Here is a 25,763-nt window from a genome sequence, read left to right as displayed (position 1 = left end):
GCTTCCCAGTGAAGCAGGAGGAAGAATGGAAGGGAACCCTTACGGAGCCCTTTCCGTTCCTCCTCCCGCTTCGCTGAAGAGGCACTGTGCAGCTATCACTGAAGCCAGAACAGCAAGAGCGAGAGCTGCGCAGCTTGCTCTGGCTTTTCAGGGAAGTGTGATATTCAAGGGCAGAGAGCTTTCCTGGCACCTGTCTCCCCCTGCTGGAACTATGAGCCTTCTGTTGTAGCCCAGCCTATTTCTGCTGTTCCCAACCCCTGACCACCTGAATATCGCTCAGGGTCTCCGTGGGCTACTAAATTACTTTTCTGCCTTTTGTTGAATAATTGCAATATACCGTACTAGAGCACAGATTGGTAACCCTTTCGGACTTGCTTAGGGTGGGGGGGGAACATGTTGTAAGCTGTCTTGAGCATTTGTATTTGGATGGCAGGAATAGTATTTTGAAATTAGATAGATAGATAGACAGATGATAGAGAGATAGATAGATAGAGAGATAGACAGAGAGATAGATAGGTAGAGTGAATAGTTGTAGAATCCAGCACTTGTTGCCAAATATGCCTTAACTAAAGCAAATACAACGCAAAAAGATAAATAGCTTACAATATTCATAGCAGCTTCTGGATCCAGGTATTTTCTTCTTGGAAGTGTTTTTGAAGTAACAAGGGCTTGGACCAAACCTTCCCCTCTTATGAGGAACCACATCCTTGATCTGTGTGGAAACGAATCCATCTTTCAGCACAAATATACAAGACTGGTCCTCCACACAGCTAGATTAAACCAACTGTCAAAAAGATGCACTGAAAGCTATATTATATTTCACAGAAAGAAATGGCAGATAACATGGCTTACATAGCTTGCAACTAACTGTTCGTCAAGAACAGACAGTGCTTTCCTGGATGGGGTGGGGGAGCCCCAGTCAGTTCTCTCCAGTTAATATGATTAGTTTGGTCTTACCCAATTTCCAGCAGCATCTGGAGGACCAAAGACTTGAACCCCCCCCCCCCCCGGTGTTGTTAAGCATTCAATAGTGGCTGAAATTGCATAGGTTTAGTAACAAATGTGGTAGCTTCAGCTTTTGGTAAACTGGAGCTCACTTTGCTCGGATATGTGACTTAATTTGGAATGTGGTGGAGAGGGGCACATATGATGCCTTGAGCTCTTTCTAGGAAAGGTGTGATAAAAAGGAAAGATTAAAAAAATAAGGCTACAATCCTACGCACATTTACTTGAGAGCAAGCTCTGCTGAATGATGAAAGTTATTTTTGAGCAAACCTGTTGAGACACATCTCAACTTCAAGCAGTAACTATAGTCCAACAAAGCCCAAAGCTTCCAATATTATTATTTTTTTATGGCTGCCATGCACTGTGTTGCCTAACCATCAAGTTCTTACAGTTGTGACAACAGCTATTATCCATGTCACATGGGTTCAGAAACTGTTTTAAGCAGCATTTATGTAATCTGTTGGTAACGCGATTCTGGAAAGTAGCAGAAGTGTCCCATGATGACACACTGAAGTTTTAACAGACCTATTTTAAATGCTATATTATTTATTGATGCATCAATAAAAGGGAGGGGGAGAATGAATTCAGTTGTTCAAGGCTGTGATTCTATGCTCAGTTATTCAGGAATAAGCCCCATTAAGACACAGAGGGACTCACTTCGGAGTAGATGTGTGAAGGATTGTGCCATTTACATTAAAAAGTCAAACTGTCCTCCAATCAAATAATTGTCTGGTAACTGTCCTCCAATCAAATAATTTTATTGTCTAGTAACTATCCTCCAATCAAATAATTTTATTATTTATAACCCAACTCATCTGGCTGGGTTGCCCCAGCAACTCCGGGTGGCTTCCAACACATAAAAGCATAATGAAACGTCAAACACTTAAAAAAATTTTTTGCTATAAAATAAAGTTTCTCCTTAAAGTGGTGAGATTATCATTTCTACAAGGCTGCAATTGCAGGCCACATTACAAACTGAAGCCTCAGGCTTCTGACTGAGGATGGTTACAACTGCAAGGTGACTTCACCCCACCTGCCCGGCAGTCATCGGAGTAAACATGGTTAGGATTGTAGTGGGAGATTTGGGAAACCCCACGCCCCCCTTCCTCCCCACCCACCCCCGGCCCCGTTATTTGCCTCCGGCCTTGACAGTACTCTGGCAGCAAATCCAAGCCCATGAAACCGAAGGGGACTTACTCTTGTGCAAAATTGCCGCGGGAGCCCTCAGAAGCTCGCTCGCTCGCTCTCTCCCCGCGGTTTCTCGCCTCCTCCGCAGGCAACGCTCCCTCCCAGCCCTCCTGCCCGAGAAGCTCCTCCCGCTCGGCTCCTCCGCCCCTCCGCTCCGGAGGAGAGAGAAGCCACTTCATTCCCGCTGCTCGCCTCGGCAGCACCAGACTGAGACGCCCCGTCGGAGCGCATTTCTGCTTGGCGGCTGCAGCTCCATGAAGACCCAAGCTGCCCCAGGGAAAAGGGAAGCTGCTCGCGACGCAGGCAGGGACTGGCGGCGCTGCCACTCGGGCTCCTTCAGGGGGCGGGTGGCTTTTCCATGCGCCCCGGGGAGACGGCATCTCACGAGCACCTCCGCGCAGCGGCGTAGCTAGCTGCTCGGGTGCCCGGGGCGGCGCGCGCGTCCTGCAGCCAGGGGCGAGCTGTCATGGGGGCGAGCCAAGGCAGGGCGCGCTGCGTGGATTCTCGCTGCAGCCTCCCCCCAGTGGCGTAGCGTGGGGGGTGCAGGGGGGCAGCCGCACCGGGCGCAACATCTGGGGGGGGGTGCGCTCGCACTCTCAGCTCTCTGCCCCTACCTGACTCACTCTCTCTCACTGCAGTGCTGGCTGTGCGAATCCGATCCGAGCCACTGGGTCGCCGCCCACTGTGGAGGAGGGGCAGGCGTGCGGTGCGGAGAGAGAGAGAGAGGGACTATCTGGGGGAGTGACAGTGCAGCGGCCACCCAGCGCAGCGCTGAGCGCAGGGGAGAACCACACCAGACCAGACCAGGCAGCAGCAAGAAGAAGCTGGCAGCGGCGGCAGGTTAGGGGTTAGGGGGCGCAAATTACTTGCCCCGGGTGCTGACAACCCACGCTACGCCACTGCCTCCCCCTCAGCTGTAGGGCGGCTGAGGCGGTGGGCAGAGGCCAGCGCGGAGCTTGCGGGCAGTCCGCCCGCCGACGCAGGGCTCAGGCACGCTGCAGGCGCCGAGGTGTGGCGCCCATTGCCCGCCGCCTCGCCTAGCTACCAGTGGCATAGGAAGGGGTGCGCGGTGGGTGCGGGACAGACGAGGCTACAGCAACCACCCCCACCGCCAAGTCCGCCGGTCCTGCAATCCCTGGAAGTACAGTGGTACCTCGGGTTACATACGCTTCAGGTTACAGACTTCGCTAACCCAGAAATAGTACCTCGGGTTAAGAACTTTGCTTCAGGATGAGAACAGAAATCGTGCTCCGGCGGCGCGGCGGCAGCAGGAGGCCCCATTAGCTAAAGTGGTGCTTCAGGTTAAGAACAGTTTCAGGTTAAGAACGGACCTCCGGAACGAATTAAGTACGTAACTAGAGGTACCACTGTAAATCCCGTGGCTTTCGATGACTCTTATTCCCCGCTAAATTTGCATTGGATTGTGTATTACAACGTGCTGCTTTCATGAATGAGATCCTGTCAGCATAGAACACCTGCGGCGGAAGATCAGCGCTACTTCCCCATTTGCTACGAGGCCAAGGTATCACTATTAGTACTGTATACTGTATAAAGCCCGTCACAGCTAGGGAGCAGTTTACTTTCCCCATACTGTATATGTCCACTCCAGCAGTTTGATCTATTGAACCAGCCCTGTTGCATTTTACAGGTACCCCATAATACCAGTTCTGCACGTATGGAACCATAGAATTGTACAATGGAACCCACACAGGAACCCACAACGCATTGGTCTTCTCCCTAAACATACAGATTTAATCCCCCCACAAGCAATGTTGCGAGACTGGCTAGATATTTGTATTCTTGCTTTCAAACATTAGGGAAAGGTTGGGGCAGCGTCTCTCTTTTTTGATACATGTTACAAAAGCTTTCAAACATTAGGGAAAGGTTGGGGCAGCGTCTCTCTTTTTTGATACATGTTACAAAAGCAGTGTCTCCCAGCTAAAAATGTTACGGACCAGTTACAAAGTATCACTGGTAAGTGACAATGCACCATCTTGTGGCAGAAAACAGCATCAACTTGCTTTAAATTGTAGCTTGCTCCAGAAATGCTTCCAAATTAAAGCAGAAAGGACAGCATTAAGAATTCCCATCTAGGATTTTCTGAACTTCAGACTTTGCATATTCAATCACAATGAAAGCTACTTCTGGGGTACTTCCTCCCTTTTTCAAATTCACCTGCCTGCCACCCTATGTCTGCTGGTACAACTCCTTCTATTGGATCACTGCTGGGGTGACTAAGGGAAGGCCTGTGAGTATAACAGGTTTGTGGCCTCAGATAGGAACACCTGTTAACGCCATATAGCATTATTTTAAGTGTTGTGTGTACACTTGTGTGTCTATTGTGGCAGAGCAGTGCCTCTACAATGCGAAGCAGCAATACCACTGAACGGTCACTGATAAACTAGAATTATGAGGTAAATATTATGCATTGGTTTCTGGGGATGGGAGTGAGTAGGGGTCTATTGTTTCAGACAGACAACAGGAAGCAGACTCGGGAGGATAACAGTATAAGGGTATTCTGTTATCCAAAATCCTTGTTCGGAATTTTCAGGCATTTCTGCCATGATTGAGCATTCTTACGGACTTTCCAGTCAACTATTTTAAATTAAGCTCATTGAAATTCCACCAGGGATCTCTGCTTTCTGTAACACAAGTAATTTCCTTTCACTATCCAGTCTTGTTTGGATAAGACAGGGGTCCTTCATATGTACAATTTTTGTGATTAAAAGCCTTCATTAGAAAGATCTTTCCAGAGTATAATACTTGCATCTGTGGGAACAACACACAGAGACCACTTTTAGTTTCAGTTATATTTTTATTCAATGCTGTCATTTCCTCCCAAAAAAGCTTAGACAAACATGAGACACAGTGCATGGGTTTCCCAGAGTGATTTCTTCAACAAAGTTTAATATTTGCAACTATGCTTCCTTGTTTTTATTATTAAAAATTAATTTGCACCCAAAGCAGAAAATGGCATATAATAGTAAGGTAAAAAAGCGGGCATAACTACAAGTATCAGTTTTCATATTTAGGGGAAGTGGTTAGAATGTCTTAATATTGCACATAAAATGTAGAACTGATATTTGCTGATTTTACAAAACAACCCAAAGTAAAAAGTATTTTTATTTTTTAAAAAAACTTTATTAAAGCATTATGAATAATGTTAACTTGTCAGATCCCCATTTCCATCTGTTAATTACAGTTCAGTGCAAAAGTTAGAAAAATTAAGAGAATCAGAGCATAAAGAATCAGAGCATAGACACAATATCATTGAGCATCTTTGGTAGTCAGTCTATGCACTGCCGTTCACTTCATCTCTGCAGGAAAAAAACACGTCTCCAAGTTGCAAACTGAACTTTGCTTTATAAAATCCAAACCATTCCTTTTAATCATTCTTTATGGACCTGTGAAGTTGCAAAAAGAGTCATTTTCCATATAAGCTAGTTCTGAATTTAGTTAATAAAAATATTTCATGCCATCTCAATTCTGAATTCATCTCACAGTTTGAGCATATATTTTCACAACACTTCTTTGATATAGAAAAAAGCTCCATAGGGTCTGAAATATCAAGGAGGTAGGTAGTATTGGACATTTCACTGAGGCTTGGCCTGTGAAACATCAGCCATAGGAAGGTACCTTGCTCTGAGGATGCATTCAGACATGGGGTTTATTGTATTAGTTTTACTGGTTATAATGCTAAGTGCTTCTGTCCCTATCACTAACATTCCTTTTATACTGTAGCACCTGTTGCATTTTAGAACTTGGGCTTTTTGATCAATATGCTGCCATGTTGTGCTAATTTAAATGGTGGTTAAAGAACTATATGCTGGGATAGCGCCCCAAATTTTGTCAACACAAAACTCCAGTGATTTTCCAAATTAAGACAATTGCAAGTTATTATTATTATTTCCTGGAGAGAATTAGCATTGGGCATGAGTGCTAAACATCCACTAGATTTCCAGAGGTGGCTGTTGCATTGCGTGAAAGATCACATAAAACACAAAAATGCACAGGTAGGCAAATGCTAGGAAGACATAACTAAGTGACATCTGGATGCAGCCTTAGTCTGAACATTTAGCCCATCTAACTCCATATTACCTACACCAGTTGGCAGCAGCTCTCCAGGGTTTCAGAAAGGGGTCTTTCCAAGGTCTACCCAGAAATGACAGGTTAAACATGGGGTGTAAAGGATGTGCTCCACCACTGAGCAATGTTCCACTGGGGACAGCATTATAACACATGCTCAGAGCTTGTATTCCAATAAAAAAGGACTTGTTGGAGAAAGTTTCTTTTTCTTTCAAAACCCTAATAAAATGCATTTAGGCTCAACCTGGCAGCCTTTAAATAAGTGCTACGTACCTTGCTGCTTTCAAAACACAGGGTCGCTGCCTTGGAACAGCACCCACATATTTTAAACATGAACACTGGAAGGCTAATACTTTCGTATATTTCCACAGCTACAGAAGCAAGCCCTAGATGCAGCTCCTCTTTGAAAGAGTCACATGCATTGTTCTCCCAATGCGACACAGTGTCACACATTTTAAGGCATGCATTTTGATTCCTGAACACATGCCAGTTTATCTTCAAAGAAGTACCAGCTTTAGAACACAGTTTGTGCTTTGATCACAAGGGCACAGCTATAAAGCATTTGTCCCTGAGTAGTTCCAGAGCAATCCAGGGAATGCACTTCAGAATAAGGTGGACTATAAGGTCCAACACTCAAAAAAAGAGCCCTAGAGGAATCCCATGCTGGGAACACTTAACCACTGCAGTGTGTTGTTTTCTTCTTGTAATGTGCAGAGTCAGCCAAGATCAGCAAATGATGGAAGCTTCCCACTGGCATTATCAGACACACTTGGAAATAGGCCTACAACACGCACCCATGCTCTCTGATCGAAAGTACAGCTCATCTTCCTAACTCTGCTATGAGAAGTGGGATGAGCAAAGATCTCGTTTTATAAAGCTTCCTGATGTTAGCAAGGCTTTAGCTAGAACATTTCTCCACCCTGCTCTCCATAACAAGTTTGGGCAGATAAGATTTACTTTCAGATACTTATCAATAGACAAGATTAGCAACAAGGCTTTTCCTTTCCTCAAGACTACCACAACAAGAAGAACACTTAAGTTGTGTCTCAACATCTCCATTCAAGATGCATGAGAACACTTATGAGCAGTGCAAAAATGTAAATTTCCTGAGGTATTACTAAACTGCATGTAGACAGGTTAATAAGAGAATACGTATTTAAAGAAGGAAGGATTTGTTTCCACGATTAAACAAAAAAAAAAGCAGCATGATCATGCTAGTTTCTTGAAGAAATGTTTCAGAATCACAGCTCCTAGGATGATGTGGCCTTATTGATATTTCTGCATCAGTTGAATTATATCTTTGTACATGCGCTGTGGGGCATCGAGGCCCCAGATGAAATCCAGATGTTCCCATTCAGGGATATTCTTGTGGTAAACTAAGTTCGGGACCTGAGTCATCAATAGGGCAATGTCCTTTGGGTCAGCAAGCCAGTCATGACCTCCAGTCCAGAGAGCTGTTGGAACAGTCATCTCCTTTACTTTGTAGAAAGGTGGTGTTGACTAAAAGGGATGGGGTAGGAAAACAGTTAGTTAGTTAGTTAGTTAGCTTGTTTGTTTTAAAAAACGGCAAGTTTGTAGTTCAGAATACAACAAAGATTTATGGATAAAAAAACAGCATATGTATACACAGTCTACATTAGGAATAGGGAACCTGTGGCCTTCTAGATATTGCTGGACCACATCTCCTATCACAGGGTGTCCAACTTCCAAGAGACTCTGATCTACTCCCACTATAAATAAACTGGCAGTGATCTACCCATTGGAGAGGATGAGCAAAGTTGTGGAGCTTTTTTGGGAAGGGATAAGTCAAAGTTGTTGAGACTTTTTTAGGGAGAGGGATCAGAGTTGTTGTTTTTTGGGGGGGCTATTGCTGGAGATCGCAGGATCGACTAGGATCAACCAGGGACAGCCCACGATCGACCGGTAGATAGACCTGTTGGGCAGCCCTGTCCTATCAATATCACTGGTCGAACCTTGGAAGTTGAATGAAATCCATTCTGGAAGTCCGTTCGACTTCCAAAACATTGGAAAACCAAACTGCGGCTTCTGCATACAATCAGAAGCCATAGGAAGCCCCGTCGGACGTTCAGGTTCCAAAAGAACGTTCACAAACCGGAACAATCACTTCCGGATTTGCGGCAATCGGGAGCCAAAATGTCCGAGTTCCAGAGTGTTCGGGATCCAAGGTACGACTGTACTGGCTAGGGCTGATGGGAGTTAGGAGTCCATTGCATTGCAGGTTTCTATTATGTAAGCAACATGCGCGCGCGCAAATGAGTGAGAAATTCTTACCTGGTTGTAGTGAGCCATGTTTGCTTTCTTGCTACCCCAGTCAAAGGCTTTGAGCTGCCCGGACTTCACAGCCTAAAAAAAGAGGCATGCTGCATTTGTAATGTTTGCATATACCTTCACATATTATTTATTTATTTATTATTTTTATATGCAGGAAGCTTCTTTAAACAGAATTAAGGGTATAGGTTCTACCTGAGCCCAGTGCAGCATGTTCTGAACAGATGTCCCAGCTGGACAGTGCGTTGAATATACATCTACTCGAGTCTGTAACAAACAGCAACATTATTGAGTGAAACCATCACAAAACGCCACAGCCACTTAATTTCTTTTGTTCCATTTGGTTTATTTGAACAAAAGTACTGCATCAGAGATCATGCAGTTCTGTGTTTATTTGCAGCAAAATAGTAACTACCTACAGCTCTTTACAGAGATCAACTTGGCACTCTAAACAAGCTGCAAATCTCAATATTATGTTACCAGTGACATTACTTTAGGGCAAGGTATTTGAGTTTTTACCTGATTGTCCCACTACATTAGTTTTAACTAACGTCCCACAACATGACTGCATTTTACATATTACGTAGCAAAATTATTTCAGTGAAATCCTATGAGTGTGTTGCGAGAATTAAGTTTTACTGTGTTCAGCAAGGCTTTGCTTCCCAGGTATGTTAAAGCCCTGATAATTCATCCAATGATCCAGCACAACTTCCCTAGGGCCAATGCAGATATGACAATAAACAACTGTGGGTGTGTCATGGGATTGCATACTCTCACCTCTCTAGCACATGAACTAATCCTACCCTTGTTTCACGTTGTATCCAATAGCTACCAATCATGGTTAAGGGGCATTCTAGGATTCTAATTGAGAAAGGCTAAAATAGAATTCAGGAGCACTCTTGACCATGTTCATACTGAGTCAAGGTGGCAAGGAAAGAGTGCCTAATGCTACAGCCTGCTTGTGATCTACAATACATTCTTAAATAGTTCCCTGTGCACCAGCCCTGATTGGTATTCAGGGTGTGGCATAACAACTACAAACATTCACTTCACATCATGATTCACATTGTAATTCTAGTAGTGTGCCACAGATCAATGCATATTTTAATGTGCATTTTTACAAGCTGGAACATAACAATTGTGTTATGTTCCAGCTTGTACAAATGCATAAAAAAATTCAACATAATCGTATGACTACATGAGTGTATTTTGTTCACATTGTTTATCACTGTAACCCTAGGAAAAGAAGAAATCTGGTAGAAAAGAAAGGAAATAATAATAACTACATCCAGAAGATCACCTAATAATCCACACCACCATTTTTTTTCCCCTTTCCATTTTTACAAAGTGGGCAGTCACAACTTAGTTTTATGCCAGGGTCACTGTTTTTTATTTTTTTTTTATTTGTATACCGCCCTTCATCTGCAGATCTCAAAGCAGTTCACAACAGAAAATTACAATATACAATCCCATAACAGAAAGAGAAACATATGGAACTTTGAGTTATACCCAAGCAATCATGTGTTTTCCAATATGCCAAAGCAACATGTGCAGAAACTTGTAAGATTCAAGCAAATTTTACCCAAGTAAGATATGGATGGCATAAGCTGTAATAATTTTAGAAAAGTTCACACACATTCAAATTATTTAGATCATTGTCTGTACCTTTTATTAGGTAGTCAGAAAACTTACCATATTTAAGTTTTTCTCATTAAACCCACATAGTAGGAAGAAAACATTGCCACAAAGATAATCAAATACGAAATGGTCGCATAAGTGAGTAGCAAGCCAGCTCATAACTTTGTTCTGAGGGAGAAACTGCTTATTCCCAAACATTGCCTGCCAAAACAAAAAACATTAGTATATAGGTCACTAGGTTAAGTCAATCGTCTGTTTTCCTGCGGATACTTCCAATCATATCAAGTAACAACATAGCATGACAAAAACTATTATGAGAATCTTCTACTCAGTCACTTAGGACAGAAAACCCATTCAAATCCCACACGCAAAGGCAAAAGGATTCTGCACTATATTCTCAACACAGACATTGTCATTACCGCCCACTGAAGGAAACAGTATAAAGTAGCTACAGCAACACCCTGATGCCAAGTGGCAGCATCAACTAGCTTGAGTAGCTTAGGTTCTGAAGAGCGTTACAAGCAGTCTCGGGTCAACTGATGTGTTTACTTTTGAAACGAGCCACTCATTCAGGCTTTTGTTAAATGGTATGTTCCTTCTTTTCTTCAAGTATGTACAGAGCCAACGAAAAAGCACACTCCCAAGTACTTAGTTACATCAAGCAACAATTGCGGACTGTGGTTCAAGCAAGTATTTGGCCCAAAATACTTTGGATGTGGGTGGCGCTGTGGTCGAAACCACTGAGCCTAGGGCTTGCCGATCAGAAGGTCGGCGGTTCAAATCCCTGCGACGGGGTGAGCTCCCGTTGCTCAGTCCCTGCTCCTGCCAACCTAGCAGTTCGAAAGCACGTCAAAGTGCAAGTAGATAAATAGGTACTGCTCCAGCGGGAAGGTAAATGGTGTTTCCGTGCGCTGCTCTGGTTCACCAGAAGTGGCTTAGTCGTGCTGGCCACATGACCCAGAAGCTGTACGCCACCTCCCTTGGCCGATAAAGCGAGATGAGCGCCGCAACCCCAGAGTCATCCGTGACTGGACCTAATGGTCAGGGGTCCCTTTACCTTTACCTTTTTACATACCTTGAACATTAGTTCAGGAAACACTCCAATCTTGGCTAGTGGGCTGGTTGAAAACTTTACGGTGGCTACCGGCGCCAGTCCAAAGAACATCTTTACCTTCTTTGCTAGCTGTGGCATGGTTGAAAATGCAATGAACGCTGGGTAGTGGGATGGAAAAGAAGAGAAGAGAAATGAATATAGCTAGCTGGGCATTCTCAAACAAATCCCAAGATCAAAATTTTAAGCTCGGATCTCTCATAACACAAAAGCAATGAAGTATTTTATGGCCTGTGTGGAACCATTTACAATCAGAACCTTCAAGTCAAAAGGAAGTTGTTTGCATTAAGAAATCTGAACCCTTCTTTTATTTATAAATAAACTCAAAGTGGCTTATGAAATTACTATCGCGGCAAACAATTCTAATACAACCAGCATTGGCAAAATTTAAAAGTGGGGGGAAAGATACATGAAATCAGAGTGAAAACCTGGCATAATAGAAAAGCCTTAGCAGCACACATGAAGGTTAAAACAGAGGGACTCAAGCACACCCCTCTATGGATCTATGGATGGAGTTTTTTAACCTGGGCATTGAAACAGAAAATATCCTTTCTTGCTTTTGACCAACTTAAAACGTTTACAGTTGCATATATATCCTCAACAGTATAGTAACTGTAAATTCACTTGATCAATAAACTTAAGAATCAACAAAACATGAAGTGACAGTCAGTGGTGAGGTTAAGATATGACTGTGTTGGTTATTCAACTGCAGGTTCTATTCAACATAGCACTGAGGCAAATATTCCATTACAGCAAGGACTTTTCCTTGTGCAACAGAATGTTCTCTCCTTGTGTGCCCCCTGAAACTGTCATTGGGTTCACCCAACTCTCCAGATCAAATTTAAAGCAGATGGTACAGGGGAAGGAGTAAATCTCCTTTTACTACTACTATTGCCCTGTGACTTTTCTGACTGAGAATGAGTGTTCGGCCCACACACTCCCTTCTTGCCTTCTCTCATGGGCCTTAATGCAATACTTCCTGGGTTTGTTGGACTGCAGCTTCCTGTTACAATTGAGTAATGGTTGTTTTTATTTCCAATGTGTGTCCAGTGACACCATGTGTAGTCGCAGTACTATGAACAAGCTTCCTCCTAAAAGTAATTTGGAATAGCAGCTGTACAAAGAAATAGCTGTAGCTATTAGAATTGTCAATGTGCATTTAAGAAACCTGAAAACCTACCCATTGTGGTGCCTTGGGAATGGCCAACATAAAATATTTGCTCCTGTCCGGTTTTGTTCAGGATAAAATCTATTGAAGCGGGAATGTCATATCTAGCCATTTCATCATAACTGCAAAGGAAAGGAAAAAAACAGCCTATGTTTAACAGACTTGCATATGCAGTGGGACCCACATTTTGTTAGTCTCAAACGCAATGTTCTCAGCACAATGCAGTTGAAGAAACAGGCTTGGATTTGGTAGATCAAAGTTCACCACAGACCCATCAAGTCCCCAATTCTCTGAATGTTTGTGAAGCAGAGTCTTTTTTTTAATCAAGCCATTACTCGTCCTCCTTCGATTTCTCCACCGGCGCTGTTCAGAAATGGTCAATGCCACATTATGAGCAATTCACTGCACATGAAGAAAGGCCACTACCTAGTTCACAGCAACCACGTGGCTACCAAAATGTGACAGTTTTGACAGGCAAGCTGTCCCTAGATGTCAGATAGCAGCACCTGGAAAACCAAACAAGGCAAACCAAACTTCCACCATAGTTCTTATAAATCATCAGGGCGGTTTACAAACGCAACACCGACAGACTGGAAGAGGAAGACAAATCCTGCTGGAAAAGGGAGATGAAAAAGCCATGTTTCTCCCAGTGTGATGAATACTGGAAACAATGTGAGAAACAACTTTTTAAAATGTCAATTTGGGAGGAACAGAATTTATGCAGTGGGCAGCAGAGGGCTCTGCTTCCTCTTGTGCCCATGTCTGAGGATGTTCTCCCACATCAAATCTAATTCCACCCAAAGTCTATTAACACCACTAAGGACGCTTTTCACCACCATCATTATATATTGAATGTCTTACCTGCACTTCACCCTGAGGTATCAGAGTGGGCTGCAACAATTTTAAAATGCAGTATTAAGAACAGTTAAAAGACATTACAATAAAAGAAAAGAGGGTGGGTCCTAAATTATACACCTCTGGTGTCAAGGGCCAGAGGAAAGAGATGACTCTTCAGCACATAACAAAAGATACATTAAGTGCACCTCTATGAGGAGGGAACTCCAAAGCTTAGGGGCTGTCACACAGAATGCCCTCTTCCAGGTGGTCATTTTATGAAGCTCTGAGGGTGGCAGAACTACCAAGAGGTTCCGTTCGCCCCAAGAGAGTTTGTAGGAATGGGCACCAGGATAAATTTTCAGCGGACTTCAAAACACTGAAATGGGAGCAGGCTAGTTTCTCATTTTTTTAAAAAAGAATAATTGCATCTGTACAATTTGCCACATTCTACAGATTTTACAAATGCTAGAAAGAGTTAACTCTTTTTTTAAAAAATTAAGAAAAGGTAGGAATCAGAAAGTTGTAGTTCATCTGCCATTGCTGCAGATGCTAGTGTCCATAGATATTTTGGTCCTAAGCCGTTTAAAACTTTAAACACTAATGTGAGCACACCAAATTGGGCCCCCAAAATGAATTGCCAACCGTTTTCATCCTTTGACGCTGGGGTTATCCCAATTGTGGGCTTCAACCAAGCACACAATTCCCCATATGTGCAATATGTGCAAGTTTGATTGTTTATTTAACTACCAATATGAAGAGCATGAGTCTAAAGGGCAAAACCAGGAACCAGCAACATGCAAGTAAGTTTAGATATTTCACTCTACCTGAACATCCAGAATTCTTCTTGGTCTGCTGTATAGTGTTTGTGTTTTCTGGACCAAGTGTTCCCTCTGCTGTTTCCCAGCCAAACATCATAGCCAGCATCAGCCAGCATAAAGCCAAGGCTGTTGTAGTCCAGATTTGTCACCCAGTTACTGCCATCAGCAAGCAAGCCGTGCTGTAGAAACACTGAATGCTTGGGACCTGAAAGTGAAAGGTTTTAAGCAAAGTTACTGCTTCAGTGTCTGCTTCCAACAAGACTGAGATCCATCAAAATTTTTAACGCCAGTCATGCAATCATTCCATGCCTGCTATAAACATGGGGCAAAGAGAATGCATAGCCAGCAATTCCACAAGTGGCGTCTATTAGTCTGGAATGAATAGGGGGGGACAGTCAACCAAGTTTTGCTCACCGAAATTAATGAGCATGAGTAAGTCAACAACAGGTCTACTCTGAGTAAAACTTGGTGGAATACCACCCAATCACTTCTGAATGCAATGTGGAAAGCAGAGCAAACACATTTTTTTAATAGCCAACCTTTGCTCAATTCAATACAGCTCTTATTTTATCTGGAGGTATGAGAAATCAAAACACCAGACTTAAATGTCCTTTGGGAAAACGTCCTTTTCATCCATCACTTTGATACCTTGTACTAAAATTCTCTATACCTGCACCTTTATTACAAACAGATCCACAGCCCCACTTAACAGTTTTAACACTGCAAGAACCATCACTGAACGTATCAAAGACAGTGTATTTGACACAAACAGCCACAAGATAAACTGACACCGAGGGAAATGAGCTACTTTTCCCTAGATACTTGCTGCCTCTTGATTAGAACAGACCAACTGTGTAGGACAAAGTTTTTGTGGTTGTTGAACATCGCTAGGGTATCCATTAAGCTAAACAAATTATTTGTTCAGCTCCCCCCCCCCCCATCAAACCTTGTAATGGAAGAGGGGCGGAAAATGAGACATTGAAGCTACAGTTTGGTACTGGAAGCAGGAGGCTCAGACAATCTGCCCTTTCTTCACGATGCCACCTGTGCCTCGACTACCAAAAATCATCACTTGTTAGACTATCCTTTACTCGGGCTTCACAAAAGCAATAGCCTCAGATTGTCCTAGCCCCATACCTTGGAGCGAACTCCTTTTACTCAAGGAAAAAGCTGCAGACAAGAGAGGCAAAGGCATTGAGACACTGAGCTGGATGTGCTACCATCTCCACCCTTTTTGAAAGAAGAGGTAGTAGTGAATCTCTGTGAATGGCTTGAAGCGAGTGCATCTGTGACAACTGCAAAAAGAATCTTTTGCAACTAAAGAGATCCGCCCCCACCACCCCCAAAAAGATCACATGCACTTCCCTGTCACTTGTGTCAAGATGGTGTGCAGCTCACAGCTACGTCAGGACTGAAAACAGCTGATGTCAACATGGACTATGAACTAGTTATTCTAGCTTCCCTTTCTGCCTGCCACCACACTTCCCGACTTCTTTTAATAGCTCAGAAAAGGATTAAAATATCCTTGACTTCATCTATTAGTATGGCCTATTTTATTGAAATCTTAAAAGAAAAAAAGAACAAGAACATGTTGGGCAATTGTGTGCACTTCCTCCCACATGGCTGAGCAACTGGCGAGACCACAAAATACAAAAGCGGAAGAGGACACCTTGGCTGGCAACCATCACTTTTATAGGAGACCACCATGTTATTTTGCTACACTGGATAGCAAGAGACACCCAAGAAAGCAAAATGGATAATAATAAAAAGAATAGCAGGCTGCCCAGTCATTATCAACATAAAGTATCTATCCTACATCTCCAAGAATGGAGAAGAGAGCCAGCAAACTTGCACTGCTTGGGAAGAGACCTGCCAGCACCCTATGGGCAAATCAAAGAATGAGAACTGGGGGTGGGAGACGGGCAAGAGCTTGTGCCTGGCCTATGTCCTCACTGACTTAGCAAGGCTTCCTGTGCTCCTTTGAACCAAAACCCTCTCATATCCAACTTCTGAGGGTGGGTGGGTGGGTGGGTGGAGTAGCTTTAGCTCAGTCCTGCTCAGTCGAGTACAATGTTTCCACATCTAATGCCTTCGGGAAAAGAAGCAGGGAATTTTCACTTCCCCCCATGAAGAGAGAAAGTGCTGTGCTCTCCCATGCCCTTCCGGCATATGTAATGAAGCCATACAAGCAAAACTGGTCCCAGTGGAGGCAGAATGGTGCCATGTTTTGGATGAACTCCAAGTGTGGTAATATTCATCTGAATGTCTTGCAAATTCTCTGTGGCCCAGATTAAGCTACTGTGGGAGGGGAGAACCCTGAAGATGAAAAAGACTCTGAAAATACACTGTTATTTTTTTATTAAAAAAACAGTAAAAAGCTAAATAATAATACTTAACAGCCTTCCCTTCTATCCTCATGCCCCAATTCTTAGATGGTAAAAGGGTTGCGGGCGAGGGGGGACAGATTCATTTTGTAGGAGTGAGCTCAATAGCAAGGTGTGTATGCATATATGTAACAGTATGTAACTGTTAGTTTTGCTGAACAAAGAATCTGTTATTGATAGATCTATAAGAACCCTACATTATCAAACAAATTATCTATTTTTGCACTAGTGAAACCTGATGTTAGCCAAATTTCTCCAAAGCAAGAAGCCTTCATTTCTTTCTCTGTATCTACATCTATATCTCTGCATAGTGTGGGACATTTACAGTTACATGTACACACAATATATTACCTCAAAACACACACTCACCCTTGTTCCATTGATTTATTTTCCCATGGGGGATTCTGTTAATACTCAGGATATACCCATCATCTGTCACCACTTCATATTCCTCGCTGGGATATCCTCTGAAGGAAATAATTTCGCTCTGGAAGGGAAAGGAAAGAATGGGCAGCATTCAGTTGGGAACATTAGCAAATGGCTGTAAAAAGGCCTAGACAATTGTCTTCCACAGAAGACAGTCAGTACCTGGAGTGTGCAAAAAGGTGCAAAGTTAGAAAAGGGAGGACTGACCTACACAATCAGTTTATTTGTCAGTTCCAAAGAAGTCTAATAAGTTATTGCTGTGGCCAAATCAGCAGTCTGTTTGGTGACCTCCTTTAATGCAAAACCGAACAGTATCCCTGAGGCAATTCAGCTTTCTAGAGCTATCCGATTAGGTACTTGAGCAACAGACTCATTGAGCCAGCTTCCAGTTTTCCCAAGAATAATTATCAAGGGAAAGTTTGACACCTAACAAATAGTTTAGCACAAGGTTTTTCAGTGTCGTGCCCTCATATGCACACTCAGAGACCTTCCCTTAAATTTGCAGGATTCCACTCTCTCTCCACACAAGAGAGAGAGAGAGAGAGAGAGGGAGGGAGAGAGAGAGAAGTGAAAGAAGCTTGCTGCTGTAGCAAATAGAAGGCATGTTTCAACAGTAAGTCCAACCATCCCTGTGTTAGTGGGTCACGAGAGTGTTGAGCAAGACTTGCCGGACAGAAACATTTTGGAATGTGGGCATATAGTTCTGCTATCCGCCAAGTCTGTCGCTGTCACTTTATATCTTTTATGGGATTATTGTTGTTTGTTTGTTTGCTTTGATGGCTGTAAGTCACCCTGAGCAATGTAATTGTATCAGAAGGGAAGGTTATGTTCCTAAAAAATAATAATAGTAAGTGAATATTTTCATGCTCATGTAATCCCAACTTTCAGTGAAAATGCAACTTCAGGAATATCAAGTGTAGCACCAATTGCCACTGATGCCTTTAACTATAATAGATACAACACAGAAGGATAAAAAGGGCTTACAATATTCATAGTAGCTTCAGGGTCAACATTTCGACTTCTCACAAAGTTTTCTGAAGTTGCAAGTCCTTGGATCAAACTCACCGCGACTATGAGGAGCCACATCCTTGATCTGCATGAAAACAAATTCATCTTTCAGTACACATATGTAAGACTACTTTTCCACAAACCTAAATTAATACTTTTACAGTGAAATCCACAAAGAGAACAGTCAAGGATGTGCGCACACGTTTCACAGAAAGAAACAGTACATAAAGCAGCTTTTGAAGAGTAAGACCAACAGTTTTTACGAATAAACAGTGCTTTCCTAGAGGGAAAACACCTCTGTAATAGAGATAATTGGTTTTGGCCTTGCTCAAGATCCAGCATAATTCCATGCACATATACCCAGAAGGCAGTTCCATGTGATTTACTTTACAAGAAGCGGGTCCAGGTTTGCAGCCTTGGCTTAACAAAACTTTACATGTGGTGTGCTGTCTCAGTGTAATGGTTAAGGGACAAGTCATGAATTAACAAATATCTTGTCCAAATCTCATCTTATCAGGTGGTTTCACACGGATTGTTATTCTTTTAAGATAATACTGGTCAACTGTATTTGGGTTTTGAAAAAGGACACTTTGAATATTCCTGTTTGGTTGGCATGCCAAATGGATCATTTGAATTGCAACAGCTATTGAAAAGGCTGAATCAACTTGACATAGAATCATAGAGTTGGAAGAGACCACAAGGGCCATCGAGTCCAACCCCCTGCCAAGCAGGAAACACCATCAGAGCACTCCTGACATATGGTTGTCAAGCCTCTGCTTAAAGACCTCCAAAGTAGGAGACTCCACCACACTCCTTGGCAGCAAATTCCACTGTCGAACAGCTCTTACTGTCAGGAAGTTCTTCCGAATGTTTAGGTGGAATCTTCTTTCTTGTAGTTTGGATCCATTGCTCCGTGTCCGCTTCTCTGGAGCAGCAGAAAACAACCTTTCTCCCTCCTCTATATGACATCCTTTTATATATTTGAACATGGCTATCATATCACCCCTTAACCTCCTCTTCTCCAGGCTAAACATGCCCAGCTCCCTTAGCCGTTCCTCATAAGGCATTGTTTCCATCATTTTGGTTGCCCTCCTCTGGACACGTTCCAGTTTGTCAGTGTCCTTCTTGAACTGTGGTGCCCAGAACTGGACACAGGTGAGGTCTGACCAGAGCAGAATACAGTGGCACTATTACTTCCCTTGATCTAGATGCTATACTTCTATTGACATGTGCAACCAGAAAAAGGAGCAGTCATCATTCAATCATTTGGTGTGGCGGATCTGCTTCTGAAATTTTCCAGTGACCTGTGGAGGCCACCACATGATAGTAATCTTGTGTCAGCTTAACACACTTTGTCTTAAATCAAAAGATCATCCCTTGCTCCCTTTCATATCAGCCATGCCCACACATAATGCTGTGCCAGAAACCCTGACGTGACGTAATAAACCAGTGTGTGTGCACCCACATGCAGGACCATCTCCCTGTTGTTTTGCTGTGCCCTCTAAACAAGCAACAAAGCATGCCAAGACCCAGCATTTAACAAGAGATTTCCATTATGTGAAAGCCTGGAAACTATAGATAATGACTTCAAAACAAGCCAGAATATGAAGCCATTATCACCTATAGCCAAACCTCTTCTGGCATATATCAGAATATGTATATGTATATGGCATTTCTACAAGAACATTATATAAACTCATTATTTTAAAAGTTATTTCCTTGATAATTTGAATCATCAACAAGAGAGAGATGAATTTCAAAAGTTGCAAATACTGAATTTAAAAATAATAGTAATATTGTTGCAGTTCTCATTCTCTGTCCAAGGGGAGAGTCTTATCTTTCAGATAAAAGACAGGGAGACATGCGCCACCCCCATATGACATGCAAAACATGATTGAGTTTGGCCTTTGATCTGTGACTATGGCTGTCCTTGTTCTGCAGTTTCCCCACATGCTTTTTAACAGCACATGACTGAGAGAAGATAAAGTTCATTGCAATCACGCTTTCCTGAAACTGCTCTATGATCAGCTAAACAAAGCCTGTTTTAGCTAAAAGGCCAAGGGGAAAGATAACATAAAAGTCAAGGCACCCAGAGAGTCAATGGTATATTAACATTAATCACATTAAACTGCAAACTTTTCTTTCCTTTTTTTTTCTAACCCTGCCTTCAGCAGCAGCACAGAGAGTGTAAAGCATATGAGAACTTCCCCCTTCACTTTACATCCATGCCAAGAAATCTTCACCTTCTGATCAAAGATGCACATGCAAGGCCAGTAGATCAGGTAACCTTCTTTATCACAGATTTTTTAAAAAAAGTTTTAGTCAGCTTTTGAGCCGAATTGTCTCTTGTGAAAGGCTTTCAGCTTTCAAGGCCTTGAAGAAGCAAATGAGGAGTTACCTGCAGACGTCCCAAACCCAAGGGCAGGTTTCAGTAATCCAGCCTCAAGCTTACAAATGTTACCAATGCATGGATTACACTGGTCAAGCTATCCCCATCCTACAGCCAGTCCAGGGAGTTATACTGGTTGTCAGCCTCCTATTCTTCAGTCCCAGTCTTATAGAACTCAGCAAAGAGGAGTAGTGGGAGGTGTAAGGTTTGTCTCCACCTGTCATGGGCCACCTGCTGTTCACCACCCTACAGGTTCCAAGGGGCATTAGCCACCACTGGTAATTAATTCATTTTATTTATTGCATAAAATGTACACACCGCTTGACTGTGTTAAAAAATAATAATAATCCTCAAAGCCGTTTACAAAAAGATAAACCAACACTGGTTTAAATGTATCACTGAAAAAGGAAAACTTCCCCTATTTCTGTCTCTTCCTTCCCATTTTCTTTTCCCATCAGTGGATGGATCCTTATTTAATGAAATGGCACAAAAGACATGGCAATATTCCAGGTCTGTAGAAGTAAAAAAAAAAAAAAAATGGGTGGGGGAGAGATCCTACAGAGAAAAATGGAACAATTTGTTGAGTGCGCAGGGGGGAAAGGGAGGCTGGAATGGCTATCTGGAACACTGGACAGGAGCACTCCTTGCAACAACATGTTGTTGCTCATCTCTCTTTCAGAGAACAGAAACATGGAAGCAGCAGGTATTAAGAAACACACAACTGCTCCAAAAGAAGAAGTTAAAGAAGAAGTGTTACTTGCTAGTGGTGCTAACGTTGCCATGATTTATTTCTCCTTTCACAGACAGCATCTGACAAGCAGAAATCTCCTAAGAAGTAGGAAAATACGTATTTTCCCACAACCCTAACTACCTTAGCAATGCTCACTGAGGAAACCACTTTGAAAGAGAAATCCCAAAAGGACCTGGAGAGGCTTAAAAACCAGCAACAAAAACATGACAAATTGACACACGAAACAATCACAAGGTTGGGGAGTACATATGCCTGTACATGCTAAAGTTATCAGCTAACCAGAGAATAACCAGTCTGGCCTGCCCTTCTGCCTTTTAACTGTGAAAGTTTAACAACTGCTGTGATCTGTAGAAACTAGCAGGCGAAGTATTTCTGGGCATGAAGGTGAGAATCAGCACTGGCTAATGTTTGCCGATGAAGCTGCTCTTATACATGAAGGACCTGGTTAACAAGTTGTCAATTCCAGCATAGCACTTTCTCTCTCTCTCTTAATTGCCCTGGAATAACCGTCATATTCAGAGTCACTAAAATGAGCTAGGATCTCCACTACATTCTGCACAGCTGCAGGGATTACACTGGGAAGTCAGAGGAGTAGTGTTTGAAACTCCCATTGCTCTAGGCAAATTTTGCAACAGGGAATTTCATTAATGTGAGCAGTTTCTGAGCTCTGGGCACAGTACTGCCACTGCTGGAAGGAAAGAAGGACCTTTTTCTGCCTCCCCATTCCATTCACTCTCTTTAGCCAGGAGAAGGGGCCTTCTTAAGAATATAAGGCGCGCTGGCAGGGGAAGAACTAGACCATGTGAAAAATGAACGTAAGATTTTAGCTGCAGTTCATTCATTTTCAGGTTTGTATTCTTGTTGTAAAAAAGTGTGCCTAGACACTCCATTGTGGCGTCTATAACCTACGTTTAAGGTGCCATTTAGTTCCTAGCTTTCATATTTTAGTTTCTAACACTGCAGAGTAGAGAGGTACTGTGTGTTGCTCTACCCAGTTTTCTACAGCACCCAGAGTTGGGACCATGAAGTATTCTCTGATTACAAAATTAGAGCTTCTTTCCTTTCTCCCAAGTTATATATCCCATATATAATTGAAACCTGTCAAGCTACCTTTTACGAAACCAGATCATTCGTCAATCCAGCTTATTACTGCACACACCAGGGGTAGCCAATTTGGTGACCTCCAGATTTGTTGGACAACAACTCCCATCATTCCTGACCATTGGTCATGTTGGCTGGGGCAAATGGGAATTGTAGTCCTACATTATCTGGAGGACACTACATTGGCTAATCCTAGTCTATACTGACTAGTGGCTCTCCAGCATTTCAGGCAGGGCTTTCCCCACGCTGGTCCTACCCGCGGATGCCCAGGACTGAATATAGGATTTTTACATGCAAAGCTTGTGCTCTACCACTGAACTACAGTCTTCAGCTGATGGATCAGGGCTCTTAGGAGTGCACCATTTTCTTATGTGTTTGTTTAGACCTTTAAAAAAAGGAATTATCAGTATAGCAAAACTTTTCAGAGTTGTTCAGAAGAGGCAATTTCATCAGACGCAGGTGTCTCTTATCATGCAAACCGGAGAAAACCCCCACTTCTGCACAACTCTCAAAACTTGAAAAAGATCTGCTGCATCTGATGAAGTGGCTTCTAGTCCACAGAATGGGGGTGGCCAACATGGTGTCCCCCAGAAGCTGCTGAACTACAACTCCCATCATGCTGGGCCACTGGCCATGCTGGCTGGGGCTGATGGGAGTGGTAGTCATTACGACGTCTGGAGAGCATCGTATGTGCTACCCTTGCCGCATAAGCTTCTGCCACAATAAATCTGTGGAAGCTTTCTGAAGTGCCACAAGACTCTTGAATTCTACTGCTGTCCCTTTTTAGCTGGCCATCTAGACAGAAAGAAGAGAAAACTGGGCATAAATTTAAACAGATTTCAGGTTGCAGATTAGAATGAACAAGTGACCTGTGCTGTATATCAGTACCCCTATTTCACGCCCAAAATATGCAGCTAGAAGATTGGGGGAAAGCTAATCTTTTTCAAGCACCATCTCACCACTTAAAACTGCAAGAGCTAAAGGGTCCTAATCTAAAGTGCAACCCATTATTGAGTAACAGACTGAAAGGTTTCATAGGAGGGAGATGCCAAATGGGAGCAGCAAAATTAAGTTCCTACCACCCCAAGTAAAACAACCACTTAGTTACGTCCATCTCCATGCCAGTAATTCATTTGTGATTCATTTCAGCCCGTTATGCAGCATATAAAGAACAAAAACACACACACTTGAGGGCAAGGCATGGTGGGGGGAGAAGAGGAAGACCTGTAGTGTTAAAGAAGCTAGTTCACTCCACCAGCATGGGAGAATTGTAGAGTTGGAAGGGACCCTGAGGATCATCTAGTCCAACCCCCTGCAATGCAGAAGCACCAATGGGGGGCAGGGGTGCTGTGAAGGGACAGCCTGCCATTGCCACTTTCCCTCTTTCTAGGTGTTGCCTTATTTGCTGTTGCCAATTCCCTTCTGGTCCATATCGCCATTCCCCACCCCGTACCCTCCAGCATTTCTCCGATGAAAACAGGGGCTTCCTAGGGGAAAGCCGGACATTCTGGGGTCCAATCAGAAACGGGGAGGGCTTCTGCCAACCCGGGACTGTCCCTGGGCAAGAGGGACACTTGGAGGGCCTGCCAACGCCCCGTCCCGAAAGCTTTAGCTGGCAACTATCCCCCCAACCCGAGCAAGGGTCCAGCAACAGGCGTCCCTTCGTGCAGGCCACGGGCGCCCTTCAGCACCGCACAGGAGGCTCCTCTCGCCTCCACGACGGGCCGGAGCGTCCCTGCGCGAGTCGCTAGGCCACTTTCCGTTCCCCTCCAGGTCTTGGCGCGCCACCTTTGCTTATAGCCCCAGGGAAGGGATTGCTCAGTTCCTGCGGACTTCAATGGCCGCGGAGCACCATGCACAAGAGGCGCCCTGTTGACTCTCCCACCCGGTCTCCCTTCAGGCGATGCCCCAGCATCTCTCCTCGCCCCTTGTGCGCTTGGGAAGCGAAGCCACTCACCGGAAAGCCGAGGGACGAAGGAGTTGCAATCCAGGCTTCTTCCCCTCGGCGGCAAAAGGGGGCGCGCGGCACAGCCAACCCCAAGCCTCGCTTGTCCCTCTCAGGCCACGCGCGCCGTCCAATCAGAGCGCGCGGAGAGGGAGAGAATGCCCACCCGCGTCTCTTCCTCCTCCCACCCAGCCGAGGCCTGGGCGCCGGTGGTCGGGGGATCGCAGAGGCAGCCGGGGAGGCTGAGGGAGCGCGGGCTGGAGTCGGTAATGGCGCCGCCGAGCGTCAAGGGCAACCCGCCTCTACGCCTTTATGGTCTTCCTCTTCCTCTGGCGTCCGCGCGGAGGAGCTGGTGCTCCTCCCGTGGTGGTGACTCATGCGGGCATGAGCACATTTACGAGGAGGCGAGTCCCTTTGAACTCCCCGAGAGCTCCCCGGGAGACCATCCAGGCTAATATTGCCAGCTCTGGCCGGCAGCGGCTCATCCGGGCATCAGAGAAGGGAAGCTTCCCAGCCAGCCCTGCCTAGAGATGCCAAGGACCGAAGCCGAGACCTTCTGCAGGTAGAGCAGAGATGTTCTGACACTGAGCTACTCCTCAAGTGTCCAGGAGTGGCTGTAGTATGCGGGATAACCAGTGCTTTTTTTATAAAAAAAGGAAATGTTTAGGGGTACAGTGGTACCTCTGGTTACATACTTAATTCATTCCGGAGGTCCGTACTTAACCTGAAACTGTTCTTAACCTGAAGCATCACTTTAGCTAATGGGGCCTCCTGCTGCAGTTGCCCAATTTCTGTTCTCATCCTGAAGCAAAGTTCTTAACCCGAGGTACTATTTCTGGGTTAGCGGAGTCTGTAACCTGAAGCGTATGTAACCTGAGGTACCACTGTACTCTCATTTTGGCTCAAGAAAATCACCACTTTATAGTTCAAATCGGGGGAAATAAATACAGTAAATGAACAAAAGTACAAAGAACATGCATTACCTCATATTACACAGCTGACAGCTCACGGTATTGGCATGAGGTTGTGTGCACTAACATCTTCGCGATTCTTCTGCTTGCTGTTGGTGTCGGTCGCCAGATGTCGTCCTTTCAAAAACCATGAATTTACACACAGTGAAGGCTTAAACAAACTCAACGGAGGGCCTACCAATTTTATAAATATTAAGTTGGCTACAGTGTTTAAATGCAATGAAGCTCTTGTTGGAGTCAGTATTAAATTCATCAGTCAGATTCAAAAATGTTGAGGGGTATGCATACCTCGGCATACCCCGGGGGGGGGGGGGAAGCACTAGGGATAACCCAGACTGAAATTCTCAGGTGCCAGAAAAGGCTATTTATGTATGCAACAACTGCGGCCCTTGTTTTGTTAGCCCCAAAATGGAAAGTGAGCAAGATCCCAACTAAAGACGGTTGGCAACTTATGTTGAAAGAATATGCACAACTTGCAGATTTAACATATAGAATAAGAGAGCAAGAAGAACATGCATTTAAAGAAGATTGGAAAACATTTATTGGATATATGGAAAATAACTGTATACAGCTGGAAATTCTGGCAGCATTAAGACAAATTTAACAGAGTAAATAATTTTTGATGGATGTAAAAGTGGGAAATTGCTT

At 43.8% G+C, this 25,763-nt stretch overlaps 1 protein-coding gene and 1 long non-coding RNA gene across 3 annotated transcripts; one reads left to right on the top strand and one right to left on the bottom strand.

Annotated features, from left to right (window-relative positions):
- Positions 1 to 3,339: 3,339 nt before the first annotated feature.
- On the top strand, positions 3,340 to 5,417 carry LOC309532219. The gene is made up of 2 exons (XR_014219664.1): positions 3,340 to 4,016; positions 4,078 to 5,417. It is a non-coding gene; the product is annotated as an uncharacterized lncRNA (long non-coding RNA).
- LOC309532154 (putative lysosomal acid lipase/cholesteryl ester hydrolase) lies at positions 4,989 to 24,427 on the bottom strand. Of its 2 annotated transcripts, XM_082222172.1 has the most exons (10): positions 24,157 to 24,427; positions 17,935 to 18,043; positions 16,894 to 17,011; positions 14,147 to 14,345; positions 12,498 to 12,607; positions 11,282 to 11,418; positions 10,261 to 10,407; positions 8,764 to 8,835; positions 8,572 to 8,643; positions 4,989 to 7,779 (listed from the first exon to the last, which is right to left on the bottom strand). In XM_082222172.1, exons 2-10 carry the CDS (start codon positions 18,034 to 18,036, stop codon positions 7,546 to 7,548), a joined length of 1,191 nt encoding a protein of 396 aa, XP_082078298.1. In that variant the 5' UTR covers positions 18,037 to 18,043; positions 24,157 to 24,427; the 3' UTR covers positions 4,989 to 7,545. The 2 variants fall into 2 exon arrangements, with proteins under 2 accessions (XP_082078298.1, XP_082078297.1); XM_082222171.1 differs by lacking the exon at positions 24,157 to 24,427 and having other exon boundaries at positions 17,935 to 18,078.
- Between the last annotated feature and the right edge of the window lie 1,336 nt (positions 24,428 to 25,763).

Source organism: Podarcis vaucheri (genome assembly GCF_965113315.1).
Source record: "Podarcis vaucheri genome assembly, chromosome: 5".
NCBI classification, from domain to species: Eukaryota; Metazoa; Chordata; class Lepidosauria; order Squamata; family Lacertidae; genus Podarcis; species Podarcis vaucheri.
The sequence above is the reverse complement of the archived record's forward strand: the minus strand, read 5'-3'. Positions and strand labels throughout refer to the sequence as shown.